We start from the raw sequence: 14,277 nt of genomic DNA on the forward strand, positions 1-14,277 counted from the left end.
TCCCTACACTACACCTGAATGTTCAAAGCTTATAAAGTGTTTGCTACCGGCGTGACTGGAAACCACCAAAGCGAGCCCAGCTCTCTGCTCTCCCTGTGCACACACAGGCAAGGGAGTGAGCCAGCCGAGTAATAAAACACCACCTGTTCTTTGGGATCCTCAATCCCTAGTGCAATATTATATATCCTATATACCACTAGCACAAACACTGAATCCTGGGCAAAAATGGGAGAGCTGGGAGGAAAAATCCCCAAAAACAACGAGAGCAGAGCCTGAATGCACATGCACAGCTGCCAGCTGCTCCGTGTTGACGCGACTTAATGTTTCCATGTCTGTGCAGCGGGATTTGCCCCGCAGGCAGCCTGCACACACAAACACCGCCGGGCACGCCTTCTCCTGCGGAGCCACCATGCCAGGGGAGCCCCACCGGGGACACCCCCGGGCTCAGCTCCGAGTGCGGCGTGGGACCCGCCGCGGAGGGGAGAGACCCGGGCCGGGCTGAGGCCGAGCAGGCAGGGCCTGACAGCTCTCAGCGCACCGGGAGCGGGGCGGGCGCAGCCTCCGCCTAACCGGGACCCTTTCCCCTCACCTTAGCCCTGCCTGCCTCCAGCTTGCGCCTCCGCGCCTCCTCCTGCGCCTCCATGCGGCGGCCGGGCCGGTCCGTGCCCCCCACGCCCTCACGGCGGCAGCAGCAGTAGCAGCAGCAGCGAAGCGTCGGTCATGGCCGCCCCGGGCCGCTCCCCGCCCGCCGCCGCGCCAGCCGCACCGCGCGGGGCGGGACTCTGCGCCCATTGGCCGCAGCTCATGACGCACCGCGAGCGCCGGCCAATGGTGACGGCTTTTCTCAGCCGGGCTCCGCCCACTCCCACTAAGTGGCTGCTGGGATACCCCGGGCACGCCGGCGCGAGCCTCTAGCCCCGCCCCCTCCCGTGGCAGCCACCAATGGGAGCGTCCCGCGCCTTTTCAAAAGGGCCACTGGCCCCGCCCAGCGCGGGAGACAGCCAATGGGGAGCGAGGACTTGGAGGAGGGCAATGGAGGCGGGGTTAGGGGCGGGCAATAGAGGCGGGGCCAGGGGAGCTGCCCAAAGGAGGCGGGGCTAAGGGCGGTGGCCAATGGAGGCGGGGCTAAGGGCAGCCAATAGCGTGCGGGGAGGGTTGGTGGCTGCCTTCCCGCCTTTTTGTTTATTTGTAAATTTTTGGCGAATAAATTAATTAATGTCCATTGGTTCTAAGGTGCATGATTCTCTTCAGTAATCAGCCTCCTGTCCAGTATTGGTTATTGATTTCTCGCTCTTCATGCTAATTTGGTTGTCATTCTTTAATCCCTCCATTGTCATTTTCTTGCACATGGAGTTGTCTCCAAATTTCCAGGCTTCTGTCTCCTCCGGAGTCTTCTGGTTACTCCAGCGTCCTTGAAGGGCCATACATTTAAGATCCCAGATGTCCAACCTTCAACTCCCTTTTGCTCTGCTTAGTGAAGCTACAAAACTGGTGGTTTCTTTGTATTTTAAATAATTGAATTATAAAAACAGAGGCTTTAATCAAATGTGTTACTCAGAGCAATGTGCTGGATTGGCAAACATTAAAAAGCCCAGTCTGCCTTGAGGGCAGTACCAAAAGACAAACTCTGAATAATGAAATGTCTTAGTGAACACCTCCAAGGACCAGGCAGCCACAACTTTTCTGGGCAGCCTGTTCCAGGGCTTCACAGAGAAGAGCTTTTTCCTACTATCCAATCTAACCCCACTTTCTGCCATTGGGAAGTCATTTCTCCTTGTCCTGCCACTCCAGGCCCCTGTACATTTTCCCTCTCCATCTTTCTTGTGGGCTCCCTTCAGGCACTGGAAGGCCACAGGTCCCCCCAAAGTTTCTCTTTTTCAGGCTGATCAATCCCAATTCTCTCAGCCTTTCCTCACAGCAGAGCTGCTCCACCCCTCTAACCATCTTGGTTAGTATCATAATGTATTTTTAAACTGTCTTTTAGAACTCACAGAAATTAAAATTAAGGTTATAAAATATCAAAATCAATCAAAGACATCAAAGAAATGCAATACTGCTATGGACCTCATCAGGTCATTGAATCCATTCTTATATCTGAGGAGTCCTGCAATGTTCACACATTTGGTTTTTTAATTGTTCGTAAAAACTCATTTGAAAGTTTTTTGAGTTTGTTTTTTTTGGGGTTTTTTTTGGGGGGGGGGTTGTTGTTTTTTTTTTTTTTGATAGTTGCTCCATCATTTCCCTTAGTTGTTCCATCATTCCCACCATTTCCCTTTCCCTGTTTTTATCAGGTTTTCTCTTCCTTATTAAGCCAAATGCTTGTGGTTTTCCAGACAAACCCCTGCCCCACTCCACCCTGTTCTCTGATTGTATCCTCTAATTTATTTAAAACCTGCTGGCCTGTCCTCTTTTCACCATCTACTTACTAATTAAACAAAGCCAGTTCTTTAAAGTCTTCCTTAGAGCCTACATTTTTTAAATGTACCCTTTTTATTTTTTATTTCCTGGACTCTTTTTCTCTCTTAAACCACCATGTCCAAAAATGAGCACCATGTCCAAACTCTGACTTCAGCACTGCTAAATAGAGCAGAATAATGATGTCCTGTGAGGTGCATGTAACACACCTGTTATTCTTTTATAGGATTACATTTGTCTGATTTTGGTCTTTTGAATCTTCATTCTCGAGTGTGATCCCTTCTCTGGGATTCAGTGTAGCTCCAGATCTCTTCCAGCCAGATCTTGTGTGTGGCTGGCACATTCCTAGGACCCCATTTATCAGCAGGCTGTAAGATGTCCCAGGAGTAAGGATCACACTGTGACCAAGAGTGGAAAAGAGAGAAAAGAGAAAGTGTGGAAAAAAGAGAAAAGAGGGGAAAGAGAGATCCTTTAGCAGGTTTGCTGGAAAGTGCCTTTTAATTTTTTTTTTAAATATTTTTTTTCCCTAGTACTGGATTTCCTCTGGGATACCTGCCACATCAAGCACAAACTTCTCTTCCTTTCCTCTTTAGTAAATTCAGTTGTTTCACATACTTTTAATGCAATACTTTTACCTGTTTCTTTTTGTCAAACTATTTTGTGACCCTCTATTCATACTACAAAGAAGGCTCTAGAAATTCAACTTTTAGGGGCACTGTGGTAAACCAGTTGATGGTAAAATAGTCAGCTCAATATTCACCAGCAATCAAAAAGGGATGGGTTTCTTTCCCAGCACAGAAGCAAACTTCACTGATGCAGCTTACAGGCATAACTAGCAAACTCCTTGTCAAAGGCTGCTGCAGCTGCAAAGATGAAAGGGTCAGAGATGCCAGAGAAAAATTTTGTTGGGATTTTCAAGTACAGAAATGGGCTCAGAGTTGTTTCCCAGGAGAGAGCTGCTGGCAGGTGAGAGGATTTTCTGTTCTGCCCTTGACCCCAGAGCCCTGCCGGAGGAGCTGAAGCCCAGCTCTGACCCAGCACAGCTGCTTTGGGGATCCCTGCACCTCAGTTTCCCTAAGTTCTCCAGTGCCTTGCAGCCTGTGTGTTTTTAGGGATGGGCTGTGTGCGTGTCACAGCTGGGAGAGGGGATCTGTGCTGCTCTCACACAGCTCAGGAGCATCTCTGAGCTGCTCCAGTGCCTCTGCTGCAGTTCTGCCGTGGCCTTTGAGTGGGGAAGGGGTTGTAACTTGTCTCTCCTGGGAGCAGAGGATCCTAACTTGGTTGTAACCTGTCTCTCCTGGGCTTAAAATATCCTACTGAGGAGGAGTGTCTGTCACTTGGCTTTTTTCTCTTGCCTTGGTGTTCATTTTATGGATGTCACTGATAAATGTGACCCTGTTTTTATGCTGGTAGGGTGAGGGAGACATTCTGCAGCTTTCTTGGGAGATGGTAACCAAAAGGATGTTGCACCATAGCCTCTTGACTCTTGAACTTACCCAGGGGAGAGTTCCAGCTGTGCTCCTTCAATTTTTAGTCACTGTGTGGTAACAACTCATGTAAAGGTCTAAAGTGTGTTATTCCCCTGTAGTGGAATAAACAGGTACCAATCAGCAAGATCATAACCTGACTGCTGGCACTGGGCTTGTTTTAAAGAACCATTGGCTTTTATTTCTTTTTTTTTTCTTGTCCACTAATGTGCCAGGCATTTGCTTTACCCAAGGTACACAGGCTTCTGTGCCTGGAGATTAAATTGTTTATGTTACCTGTTGACACTATAAACTTAGCAACCAGGCACAAGCCTCTGGGCTAATAAAAGTCTCTAACAACACAGAGGCCAGGCTTAGTGATGCTGCCAGGGGAAGGATAGCAACCATTAGGAACAGACAAATAAATATTCAGTCTCACTTGCCTTCCTGTGAGCATCACAAGCTGCAGCACAAAAGTATGTTGAGAGAAATGGCAGGAAAAGCTGTGTCTGTGATTTTGTGAATGCCTGTACTCATTCTGACCTGGGAGTGAAACTGAAGCTTTTATCTGCTTCTCTCAATTTCTGCTCATCTTGTGTTATTTTTTTTTTAATAATGGAATTATTCTGTGAAGATTGTGGAGGGAAAAAAATGAGCACTGAAAACCTATCTGCCTCTGTTTAGCATTTTAACCTGCTTTTGCCTGCCTGCTCTTGCAGAGATGATGGCAGATCCTTCAGTGGTGGATCAGCTGACACGACTGAAACTCAAACTCCTAGAAAAGGTAAGGGAATCATTCTGCAGGGGTCACCTTTGCTCTGCTTTTTGCTCTTGCATGTTTAAGCATTGACACTGAATTTTGCTCTTGCATGTTAAAGCATCAACACTGTATTTTAACATAAATTTATTATGTTATAGTATAACTCTACTGATATACACTGAGGAGTGGTACTACTCACTGTCACTTTCTTGAATAACATTCTACAAGTTTATGTGGGCCTACAGTAAATTAAATTGACTTGGATTTTATGGGAGATGTCACCAGTTAGCTCAAAGCCAGTTTGAGCTGGGACAGGCAAAGTTTAGGAGTAAATCTTGGGTAAAGAGAATCTCAGATTGTTTTAAGGCAATTTCATGTCTGCTTTCACATAAGATGTGTTGCCTGGTCTGACCTTTGCTGAATCAAGAGTCCAGATCTTGGACTATCAGGCAAGCCCAAACTCAACATTATCAAGTCCTTCATATGATGCAGCTCTCTGCCCTACAAAATAAATTCTGTCTCCTGATTTACCATGCTATCAGTTTTAAGGTCTGGAATAGCTTGGACAGTTGGAAGCACCACTATTCTTTACTGTAACTAGATTTGTAATGAACATTTAATGCTTCTTTAAGAACTACCATTTTTCTCCACCTCTGCTCTATTTCCTCCATCCCAAACTCCTGCCATAGGCTTGGGAATCCTTGTGAGCTCTTCTGCCTGACTTATAACCAGTCCTGGTTATGGTTCTGCCAACAGAGACTAGAAAATGAACAGGAGAACCTAGAGAAGATGGATTTGTCTCTCCCAGCTGCAAGTAAGAGAAGCATTTGTTCTAATTTTAGGCATATTTTGGAAAGGCCTTGCTTATGTTCTCAGGCATGAGTTCCTCAGGAGATGATCCCCTCTCTTCCCTTCATCTGTGAGCTAACTGCTTTTCATCTTTTGAATTTCTTCACCTGTTTTTTTTTCCTGACCAAGGGAAGTGAACAACCAGCTGAGCACTGACATAAGATGCCTTCCTGCCCAGGAAAGGTTCATCTTATCCTGTGCAGCCTCTCAGCTGCAGCAAACTGATGCTGATCCAGTTTGTCCTAGCTCTTACACCTAGGAGTACACCCTGTTGTAGTCCAGCTCTTTGCTTGGCTTTGGTGATTCTAAAAAGGCAGGAGGAATATTTCTTTGCATGGCACATGCACTGTTTATATTGTCTATGGATTCAAGGCCACCAGTGGAAGCTCTGTGATATTTCTAGACTGTACTGTGGGCTCCTATTCATTGATCTGATGCAGAAATAGTTGGAATTTTCTAATGCTGTGGCCAAACATTTTTAAAAGTCCCCTAGAACAATTTACAGTTTCAGAATACAAAATGGTGCTTTCCTGAGCAGATGCCAGGCATGGCTCCAAAGTATATGAAAACATTCTTGCTTATCTTCATTTCAAAATAATGTGTGGGATGAACTGAAAAAGAAGTTGATGCAGAACAAAATGGAAACAGAAAAGCTGACATTCAAACCAGAGCTTGATGGAGCTGTTACTACACACAGGCATCCTCTGCATGCACAGGGCACATCTAGAAATCTTGAGCCAGAAACGGATTCCTAAACCAGGAGGTTAAAAGGGGGCTTTGGAGAGCAATCTTAAGAGTTTATTTTCAGGGGAGTTTTGCCTTTGTAGAGCTGCTGAGCAGCTGCACATGGCATAAAGTCATTATCCACACATGTATTTGACAAGAAAAGTAGCCCAAGCCTTTTGTGGAAGAACTCAAGCTGCTGAAGCAGAGAGACACTGAGTCCCCAGGCAGGTGCAGGGGAGAGTCCCTTTATGGCAAAAACCAGGTCATTTTGAGCAGTTAGGCCTTGACTTTACACAGTTTTAAATTATAACAGACATAATGCAAGCAACCACCGTACACCACAGTGTGAGCACATCATGGTTACATAACTTCTTTTTCTACCCCTAATTCAGCTGAGTCACTTTCCCACAGTCCTTTTCTGCTTGGCCAAAGTAGGAGGCCTGAGCCATGATTTTAAAAAGGTAACAAGACCCTTATTTTGTAAGGTTTTACCCATATGCAACATCCAGCTATCCAATACCACATTTTCCACAGTGATATCATAACACAGGTGCTGTAATAGCTCTGTCTTTGTCATCCTTTGGGGAGATAATGGAAACTCTTCCTCTTCCAGGGAACAGACCTCTGGACCAGCTCCAAAGTGCCCTGAGGCAAAGGAAAGGTCTGCTGCAGGAGCTCAGGGTAAGAGCAGACATGGGCCAGTTCCCTGCACATCCACTGCTGCTGTGGGGTCAGCGTTTAATTCTGGGGCTGGGCAGGGTTTAGTGCTCTGCTGCTTTGGAATATAAAGGCTGGGCCAGCTAATCAGGGAAAAGAGCCTGGAGAGCAGCTTGGCTTCTCTCACTGCAGCTGAGGGAGCTTGCACCTGCTTCAGGCACTAAAGTGGGGTGATTCTGCTTCTCCTGAAGCTGCTGCATCATAAACTTTCTGTGCCAAAATGCAAAGAAGGGATTTTTAGCGATGCCACAGTAGAGACAATCATAATTGTTATTTATTCCTAGTTTGTGGAGGATACCAACTATTATTGAAATGTTTTCCCAGACTTTTGGCAGCTTGTTCTGTGCATTTTTTTACCCCCAATCCTTTTTGCTTGTGTTTCAAGATCTGTGGGAAGGAAAACTTTCTTTACACTTATGCAGGCACTGGGAGTGCCCTTGCTGCAGGCTCCCAGGGGCTGATCCCATTTAGTCCAGGGAGCATAACCACACTGTCTGCCTTGCTGTGTCCAGGTTTTCTTTAAGAAAATAAAAAAAATACTTGACTTTGCAGGAGCAGCACCTTCTGGAAGAGCTTTCACAGCCACCTGCACCAGATGGGGGACACTGCCATGACCACAGAGCTGCCCTCCCACAAATCTACCAGATCCCTTTTCCAGCTTCCCCAGTGGAGCCACCAAGGATTATCCAGCAGACAGTAAGGATTGGCTCCTAGAAAACACCAGCAGCACTGTGCCAGTCTGAGCTGACAACTGGGGAGCTGTATGGGATTGCTCATCCCACAAAAAGGGAAGACATGCCTCTTGCTCTTTGATGGGATCCTTGCTGCCTGCAGTGAAACCTAAGGGGAAATAAGAGGAAGCCTTATTTGCCATCTTGCAAATAAAGCCCAAAATTAACAATGGGAGTGGTTTACTCTTGGAGCAAGATGGCAAAAGGAGTGGCAGGGCTGCCCACACTCCAGCCTGGCCATTCAGCCACTTGCTATTGCACATCACTGCCTGTTCAGGCAGCCCACAGCCTCAACAGCTTCTCCATGAGGATCCCAGAGGTCTCCTGAAGCCTAGGCAGATGACAGCTGATCCCATAGCTGGGAGAGCTGGCCAAAACCAAGCCTGACTCGTCCATTTTTCCTTCCTGTTCCAGATGCCAGCTCAGCCTGCCACCATCATCCAGCAGTTGCCTCATCCCTCCCCTGTGATCACACAGATTCCCCCAGCCCAGCCCTTGGCAGCCCCCCGCTCTGGGAGCATCAAGGAAGGTAAGAAACCCTGCACACAGCAGCCAGCTCCTGCCACCAGGCCTGGGAGGGCAGGGCAGGGGACATGGCAGCTGGAAGGGGACATGGGATGGGGTCCAAGCTCGTTAGGGATGTGCTGTTTAATGAGCTGGTGGAGCTTGGGAAGTTGTGCTTCGTAAATGGGGTGGGTAGCAGTTGTGAAAGGCATTCAGTTGTGAAATTCTTATCACTAAAACTAAAGAAAAAGGAACTACAAACTCAAAGGAAGATTGGGGAAGCAGAACAGCTCAACTTGTGGCGCTGAGTAATATGAACAAAGTCAAAGTCATGCACATGAGTGATTCCAGAATTGGCAAACAGGCTTCTAAAATCTGGTTTTATTCTTTTGTGCCTTCCTAACCTGCTGTTCAATCTCCTCAGGCTTTTGTTTGCACCCTGTGTTTGGAAACAAGACAGAACATCTGAAAGTTGTTCTAAATATAAACAATAAAAGAGTTTGTTTCTAAACATAGGTGGGTGCTACTGTGAAATGATACATGAAATAGAACCTGGGACAATTTCCCTGGCTCAGCCTTCAGCCAAAGGTTCATCCCACCCAGGAATCCTCAGTCATGGAACTGCAGTATTTCCCAGCTCATACTTCATCTAAGTGTCTGGATTTTTGTATCAGAGTTTATTTCCATAACCAAAATAGTCCAAATCCACTCATGGCTTCTCTGAAGCTGCTACATGTAAACTACTTTTTATATGATCAGTAAAAAGGAAAATGAGAGTTGCCTTCATTATTTTTTTCCCTTCTTTTTTTCTCCCCTCTCCCTCTTCACTCCTCCCCAAGTGAATTAGTTACACTGCCCAAGTCCTTTGGATCCCAGAGATCCTGTAAGGAGATGTGATGTGCATGAAATGACAGATTGAGGCTTGGGCTTGATGATGTTCAAGGTCTTTCCCAACCTTTTCTATTCTATGAGCCAGTGGGCTCTCACTCAAGGTGGCACTGCAATATCACATAAATGTGAGGAAACCTCACAGGACGAGCCTGTCCTTGCTGGAGTGAGGGAAAGCTGCAGCTCAGCCCTTCTCCATCCTGCCATGCAGGGCTGTGGGCTTGCAGGGCAAGACAAGAGACTCAGCAGCAGCTTTCCTGTAGGAGGGAGGGGAAACAGGAAACATGGGATGAACAACCCCACTCACAGACATTAACTTTTTACTGCCTGGGGAAATAATGCCAATATTCTTCATGTGTGTCTTGGTTTGAAAAGACAGGGGTCTGTCAAGGAAGGCAGGAGCCTTCTTTGAAATGGAAAATGTAAACTCTCTCTGAATTATTGTAATTTTTAAATTAAGGGGGTTTCAGGTAAAGATATGGGAACAGGAATAACAGTTTTATTACTAGGAAAATTTAAAAAATAGTACAAAAAGACTAAAAAATAAACTACTGACAGAGTTAGAATACGACTTGACACTGTTGGTAAGGGTGTTGGTAGCAGTTTTGATTAAATGGTGGCTGTAGTTTTCTTGGAGTGACAGATGTGGTTTTGTCAAAGCAGTGACTTTGTAGAAGGGTGTAGGGGTTTTTTTTGAAGGTCTGGTGGTGGTGTAGATGGGTTTGGTATTTTTCTGGGAATTTAGTGGAGAAGATAGTTGTTCTTTTAGGAATTTAGTGAGAAAAGGGTGTCTCTGATGTTTTAAGTCTTAGATTATATTTAGGTAGGAATGTTTGGCTCTTCTTTCTGGGTGGAGCATCTCACAATGGGACGATGTAATTTTTATCAGCCATGCAGGGACACTCAGTGGCCTCTTTAATAGATGATATCTCTCTGGAGGGAGGATGGGTTGTGGAAGAGATAAAGAAAACTGCCCCATGAACAGAAGAGAACTGCCCTACTCCTAATAGATGGTAAACAGAATACACACATACCTTACACCTCAGGACAATGTGCCCCCTTTCAGCTGCTTTGCCTCTGTGGCAGTGCCCACTCTGTGTGCTGGAGGACACTCCTTACCATTTTGCCTCTGCTGCTTGCCAGCTGCAGAGAAAGCTCTTATTCTTTTCTTCTCTTCCCAGATATGGTGGAGATGATGCTGATGCAGAATGCTCAGATGCACCAGATCATGATGCAGAACATGATGCTGAAGGCTCTGCCACCAGCACTGCTCACACAGCTTGGGGGGGCAATGGCTCCTCTCCCCCAGCAGGTAACAAACAACACCCAGCAACACCCAGCTCCCTCTCATCCCCCTGAGAGAGAGCTGGGAGAGCCAGAGCACTGTGGAGGACACTGCACCTCAGGAAGGATGGCAGAGGAAGAGCATGCCCTGATGCCCACCTTCCTCTCCAGGCCGTCCTGCCATGCTGCATTTCCCTGGCATGGACTAATGGAATAAACTGGAGGGAGTGGGGTCTGAGGATCAGCTGAAATCTGAAGTCACCAAGTGTTCTTGGGCCCTCTGTAGTGGAACCTGCAGACTCTTTTCCAGACATATCCCAAAAATCTTCCTTTCCTAAGGGGTGGCTGAGTGGAACCCTGCCCCCTCAGCTAGGGAACCCCCTGCCTCCTCCATGAGGGGCACAGGTTTCTGCCCAAAAACCCTCAAATAAACATTTAAAATAACTATATATATGGTTATATATAGTTATATATAACTGTTACATATATATAATTATATCTATAATTATATATAATATATAATATTTATATAACTATAAAAACAAAAAGTGTCAAGCAATTAAACACCTTACCCAAACTACTGAAAAACTCATCTACAATAAAACTCCTAAAAATAAAAAAACAACAAATGCTGATTGCCACCTCAACAATGCACTGCCAACAATACCAAACAAATCAAGATGCTGTAATCCACATCCACAAAATAATCCATGAGCTAAAAACCCAAAGAATAGTCAGCAAAACCCACTCACCCTTCAACAGCCCCATTTAACCTGTGCATAAATCTAAATAATAAAAACATTTAAAAATCTAAAATAATAAAAATTAACTGTAGACTACAGTGCATTGAATAAAATAACTCCACCACTAAGCACTGCTGTACCAAACATACTAAAACTCTGTCACTATAGGACACGAAACAACACAACATGAAACACTTCTGTTTTCAAGGGGAAAAAAGGGAAGTTTATTTTCTGGCTTCAACATTTATAGATTTCTAAAAATGACAGTGGATTGGAGGGTGAAAGTGCCACTTCTCCAATGACACTGAACAAACTAACAGCCTATCAAATTTCTCCTCTTCCATAAAAGAACGCAAAACAGTAAGTTATTTAAAGAAAGTGTGTGAGAAAGTTTGTTACAAGAATGCAAACATCAGAAGGCTTAGAAAAATCTTAAAAAATCAGGGCGACAAAACTCCAATACAAACTTAAATCCAAACCAGCAAAGTAGTATGGCCACTATGGATATTGCCAATGCATTTTTCTCCATTCCAAAGGCACCCTTTGTCTCTCTCCAACAAGGACCTGCAGCTTGCTGCCCCCCTGGCAGTGAAGGCAGAGAGGCCCAAGGTACCTGTGGTGCACCACCACCACCATTACCCTCCCACAGGGGTGTTCCCAGTGCCCCCCAGCACAGAACAGCCCTGGAGCAGCAGCTCTGCCCAGCCCCTGTAAGTCAGCAGGCAGCCGTGACGTGCTCCTGCAGCCCTTTCTCCCTGCCCAGGTGGGGTGGCAAGGCCCATTGTGGGATAAATGTGGGCATCTGACAAGGGGCAGGCTCACAGAGATCCCCCACCCTGCCATGCTGCATTGCTGTGCTCTGCAGGGGCTCCTATCCTGCCTTTTGGGTCTCCCACCCTGCCTTTTGGGTGTCCCACCCTGCCTTTTGGGTCTCCCACCCTGCCTTTTGGGTCTCCCACCCTGCCTTTTGGGTCTCCCATGCTGCCTTTTGGGTTTCCCACCCTGCCTTTTGGGTCTCCCACCCTGCCTTTTGGGTCTCCCACCCTGCTTTTTGGATCTCCCACCCTGCCTTTTGGGTGTCCCACCCTGCCTTTTGGATCTCCCACCCTGCCTTTTGGGTGTCCCACCCTGCCTTTTGGATCTCCCACCCTGCCTTTTGGATCTCCCACCCTGCCTTTTGGGTCTCCCACCCTGCTTTTTGGGTCTCCCACCCTGCCTTTGGGTTTCCCACTCTGCCTTTTGGGTTTCCCACCCTGCCTTTTGTGTCTCCCACCCTGCCTTTTGGGTGTCCCTGTGAACCCAGCAGTCACCTGCCAGATAAGGCAGGGGTGGGGAAGTGCTAAGGGTCCCAGCAGGATTTATGTTCTTTAAGCACTGCTGGGACATTTGCTAATCAGAAATTCCTGGGAAAATAAAAAAGCCAAACCACCAGCTAAGAGAAATGATACAAAGGGAGGGGAGTATCAGAAATAATGCTGAGCCTTTGCCATAAGCTTGTGCTTGCAGCTGGAGGGGGTGGGTGTCAATGCAGAAATGGCTGAACTCCTCCCCAGGATGCTCCCAAATCCATAGAGCCCTTGAGCCCTGTGCACAGCCAGCTCCTCCAGGGGCTCCCTTGCTTTGTGCCTTCCCCTGAGCCTCTCCTGCTTGGCTTCCTAGGTGCTAGGAAGTTCTTACATGCCAAGGCTGATAAAGAAATGCCCCTTGCTAGAGCCTGGAAAGGGGGGTGATATGGGGACACGCTGAGAACTCCACTTTTATTTCTGTCCATGGCTCTTTCAGGGCTTTAGTGAACAGGAGAACAGGAAGGAGGCAGCTGCAGCCTTGGGCACGGGTGACCTGCTGGCAGGGGTGTCTGCACAGCCCTCTTTAGCAGAGGATTTGAATTCCTGAACAGATTATTTCCCTAATGGGATTACAAGGGATGAGCACTTCTACCTATTTCCCCTTGACACGGGTTTGTAATCTGAACCAGTAAAGAACCCCTGGCTCCTGTCAGGATCAGTGCAATTCAATGCAGAAATCAGTAGGTCTTGTCATGGCCTTTAACCTTTGTTCTTCCTCTTCTTCAGCTGCCTGCCACCACAAGGTATGAGACCAAACACTTTGTGTTTTGCAGTTGCAGCACTACTGGCTGTTACTAAACACAATAACCCCATTTTTCTCATTGCAGGTGGCCCACATACTGACAGTACAGGATCCTCTGCAAGTGGACCAGAGCCTTTCTATAACCAATAAAATCTTGCTGTTCTTCCTCAGCCTTGTCTTTTTCTTGAGCACTTTTCCCTCCTTTACTTTTCCCCAGAGGACAGGCTTTAATCCATGCCCATGTTATCCTGTTCTTTTTAGTTTTATTTACGACTTCTTGAAAGGCTCACATGGAGTTTTTATCAGGCAACACTTTTTCATGCTCTCAGCAGCCTGGTTTTGCTTAATATAGAAAGATGAATGATGATTTTATAGCACTTTCTCAAAATCTTCCCACCTTCTGTTTTTAGAGTGGAGAACATCTGTACACTGGGTTTGCCTGCTGCAGTTTGTGAGTGAGTCTGATTAAAAGAACCCAGGGACCTAAATTTTGTTTGGAATGAAGAAAAGATAGTAACTATCACTGCTGGAAGCTGTCTGTGTTCCAAAAAAAAAAAAAAAAAAAGAATAATTTATTTACTATGTAAAACCTACCTTGCTCTTTGCCCTCTCTGCTCTGTTGTCTTTGAGATTCTTACTGCTCTCTACAACTTCTCTACCTGAAAGAGGGAATGGCCTCAAGTTGTGCCATAGGAGTTTGGATTGAATATTAGGAAGAAATTCTTGACTGAAAGCATTGTCAGGCATTGGAAGAGGCTGTCCAGGGGAGCATTTGAGTCCTGCCCCATCCCTGTAGGTCTTTGCTAGCCACATAGATGTGGCATTTAGGGTCATAGGGGTGATGTTCTTAGAGGGCTTTCTCTACTCTTTCTACCTTAATGATTCTATGAGCCAAATCTGCTGGGGCCTGGCAGGTTTAGCAATAAATTCTACTTGGTGATACAAATATCTGCAGTTTCACTGTCTGCTGTTTAATTATTGTATTTGGCTCTAATTGGCTCCTCCCTTTGCAATGTTTACTGTGGGCAGCACTGGCTCAGCAGAGCATTTCCATGTGAAATGATGCCTGCAGAGATGGCTCCTCACAGCCCTGTCTAAGCCCTGGA

The 14,277-nt window shown here is 46.3% G+C and overlaps 2 protein-coding genes across 6 annotated transcripts in view; one reads left to right on the forward strand and one right to left on the reverse strand.

Annotated features, from left to right (window-relative positions):
• PCNT (pericentrin) overlaps window positions 1-681 on the reverse strand; it is a 70,449-nt gene extending 69,768 nt beyond the window's left edge. For both annotated transcript variants that reach the window (XM_036386584.2, XM_054515409.1), the window contains exon 1: window positions 590-681. In XM_036386584.2, coding sequence (XP_036242477.1) covers window positions 590-643 — 54 coding nt within the window. In that variant the 5' untranslated portion in view covers window positions 644-681. The remainder of the gene's footprint in view (window positions 1-589) is intronic.
• A 3,607-nt stretch (window positions 682-4,288) lies between these two features.
• C7H21orf58 (chromosome 7 C21orf58 homolog) lies at window positions 4,289-13,687 on the forward strand. 4 transcript variants are annotated; one of them, XM_036386299.1, is made up of 10 exons: window positions 4,289-4,357; window positions 4,601-4,665; window positions 5,398-5,455; window positions 6,830-6,897; window positions 7,486-7,629; window positions 8,079-8,193; window positions 10,238-10,368; window positions 11,645-11,793; window positions 13,156-13,172; window positions 13,257-13,341. In XM_036386299.1, the coding sequence occupies exons 2-10, from the start codon at window positions 4,603-4,605 to the stop codon at window positions 13,319-13,321; spliced, it is 810 nt and encodes a 269-aa protein (XP_036242192.1). In that variant the 5' UTR covers window positions 4,289-4,357; window positions 4,601-4,602; the 3' UTR covers window positions 13,322-13,341. The 4 variants fall into 4 exon arrangements, with proteins under 4 accessions (XP_036242192.1, XP_054371409.1, XP_054371410.1 ...); XM_054515434.1 differs by lacking the exon at window positions 13,156-13,172 and having other exon boundaries at window positions 11,620-11,793; window positions 13,257-13,687; XM_054515435.1 differs by having other exon boundaries at window positions 13,156-13,341.
• The last annotated feature ends 590 nt before the right edge of the window (window positions 13,688-14,277 follow it).

The sequence above is a fragment of the Molothrus ater genome, chromosome 7, assembly GCF_012460135.2.
Source record: "Molothrus ater isolate BHLD 08-10-18 breed brown headed cowbird chromosome 7, BPBGC_Mater_1.1, whole genome shotgun sequence".
Lineage (NCBI taxonomy): Eukaryota > Metazoa > Chordata > Aves > Passeriformes > Icteridae > Molothrus > Molothrus ater.

Excerpts from the sequence above, each read along its gene's own strand:
- C7H21orf58 (XM_054515434.1), top strand. The coding sequence starts at position 4,603 with ATGATGGCAGATCCTTCAGTGGTGGATCAGCTGACACGACTGAAACTC. Across the intron at positions 4,666-5,397 it reads AACTCAAACTCCTAGAAAAG|AGACTAGAAAATGAACAGGA; the intron begins GTAAGGGAATCA and ends TTCTGCCAACAG. Across the intron at positions 6,898-7,485 it reads GTCTGCTGCAGGAGCTCAGG|GAGCAGCACCTTCTGGAAGA; the intron begins GTAAGAGCAGAC and ends TTGACTTTGCAG.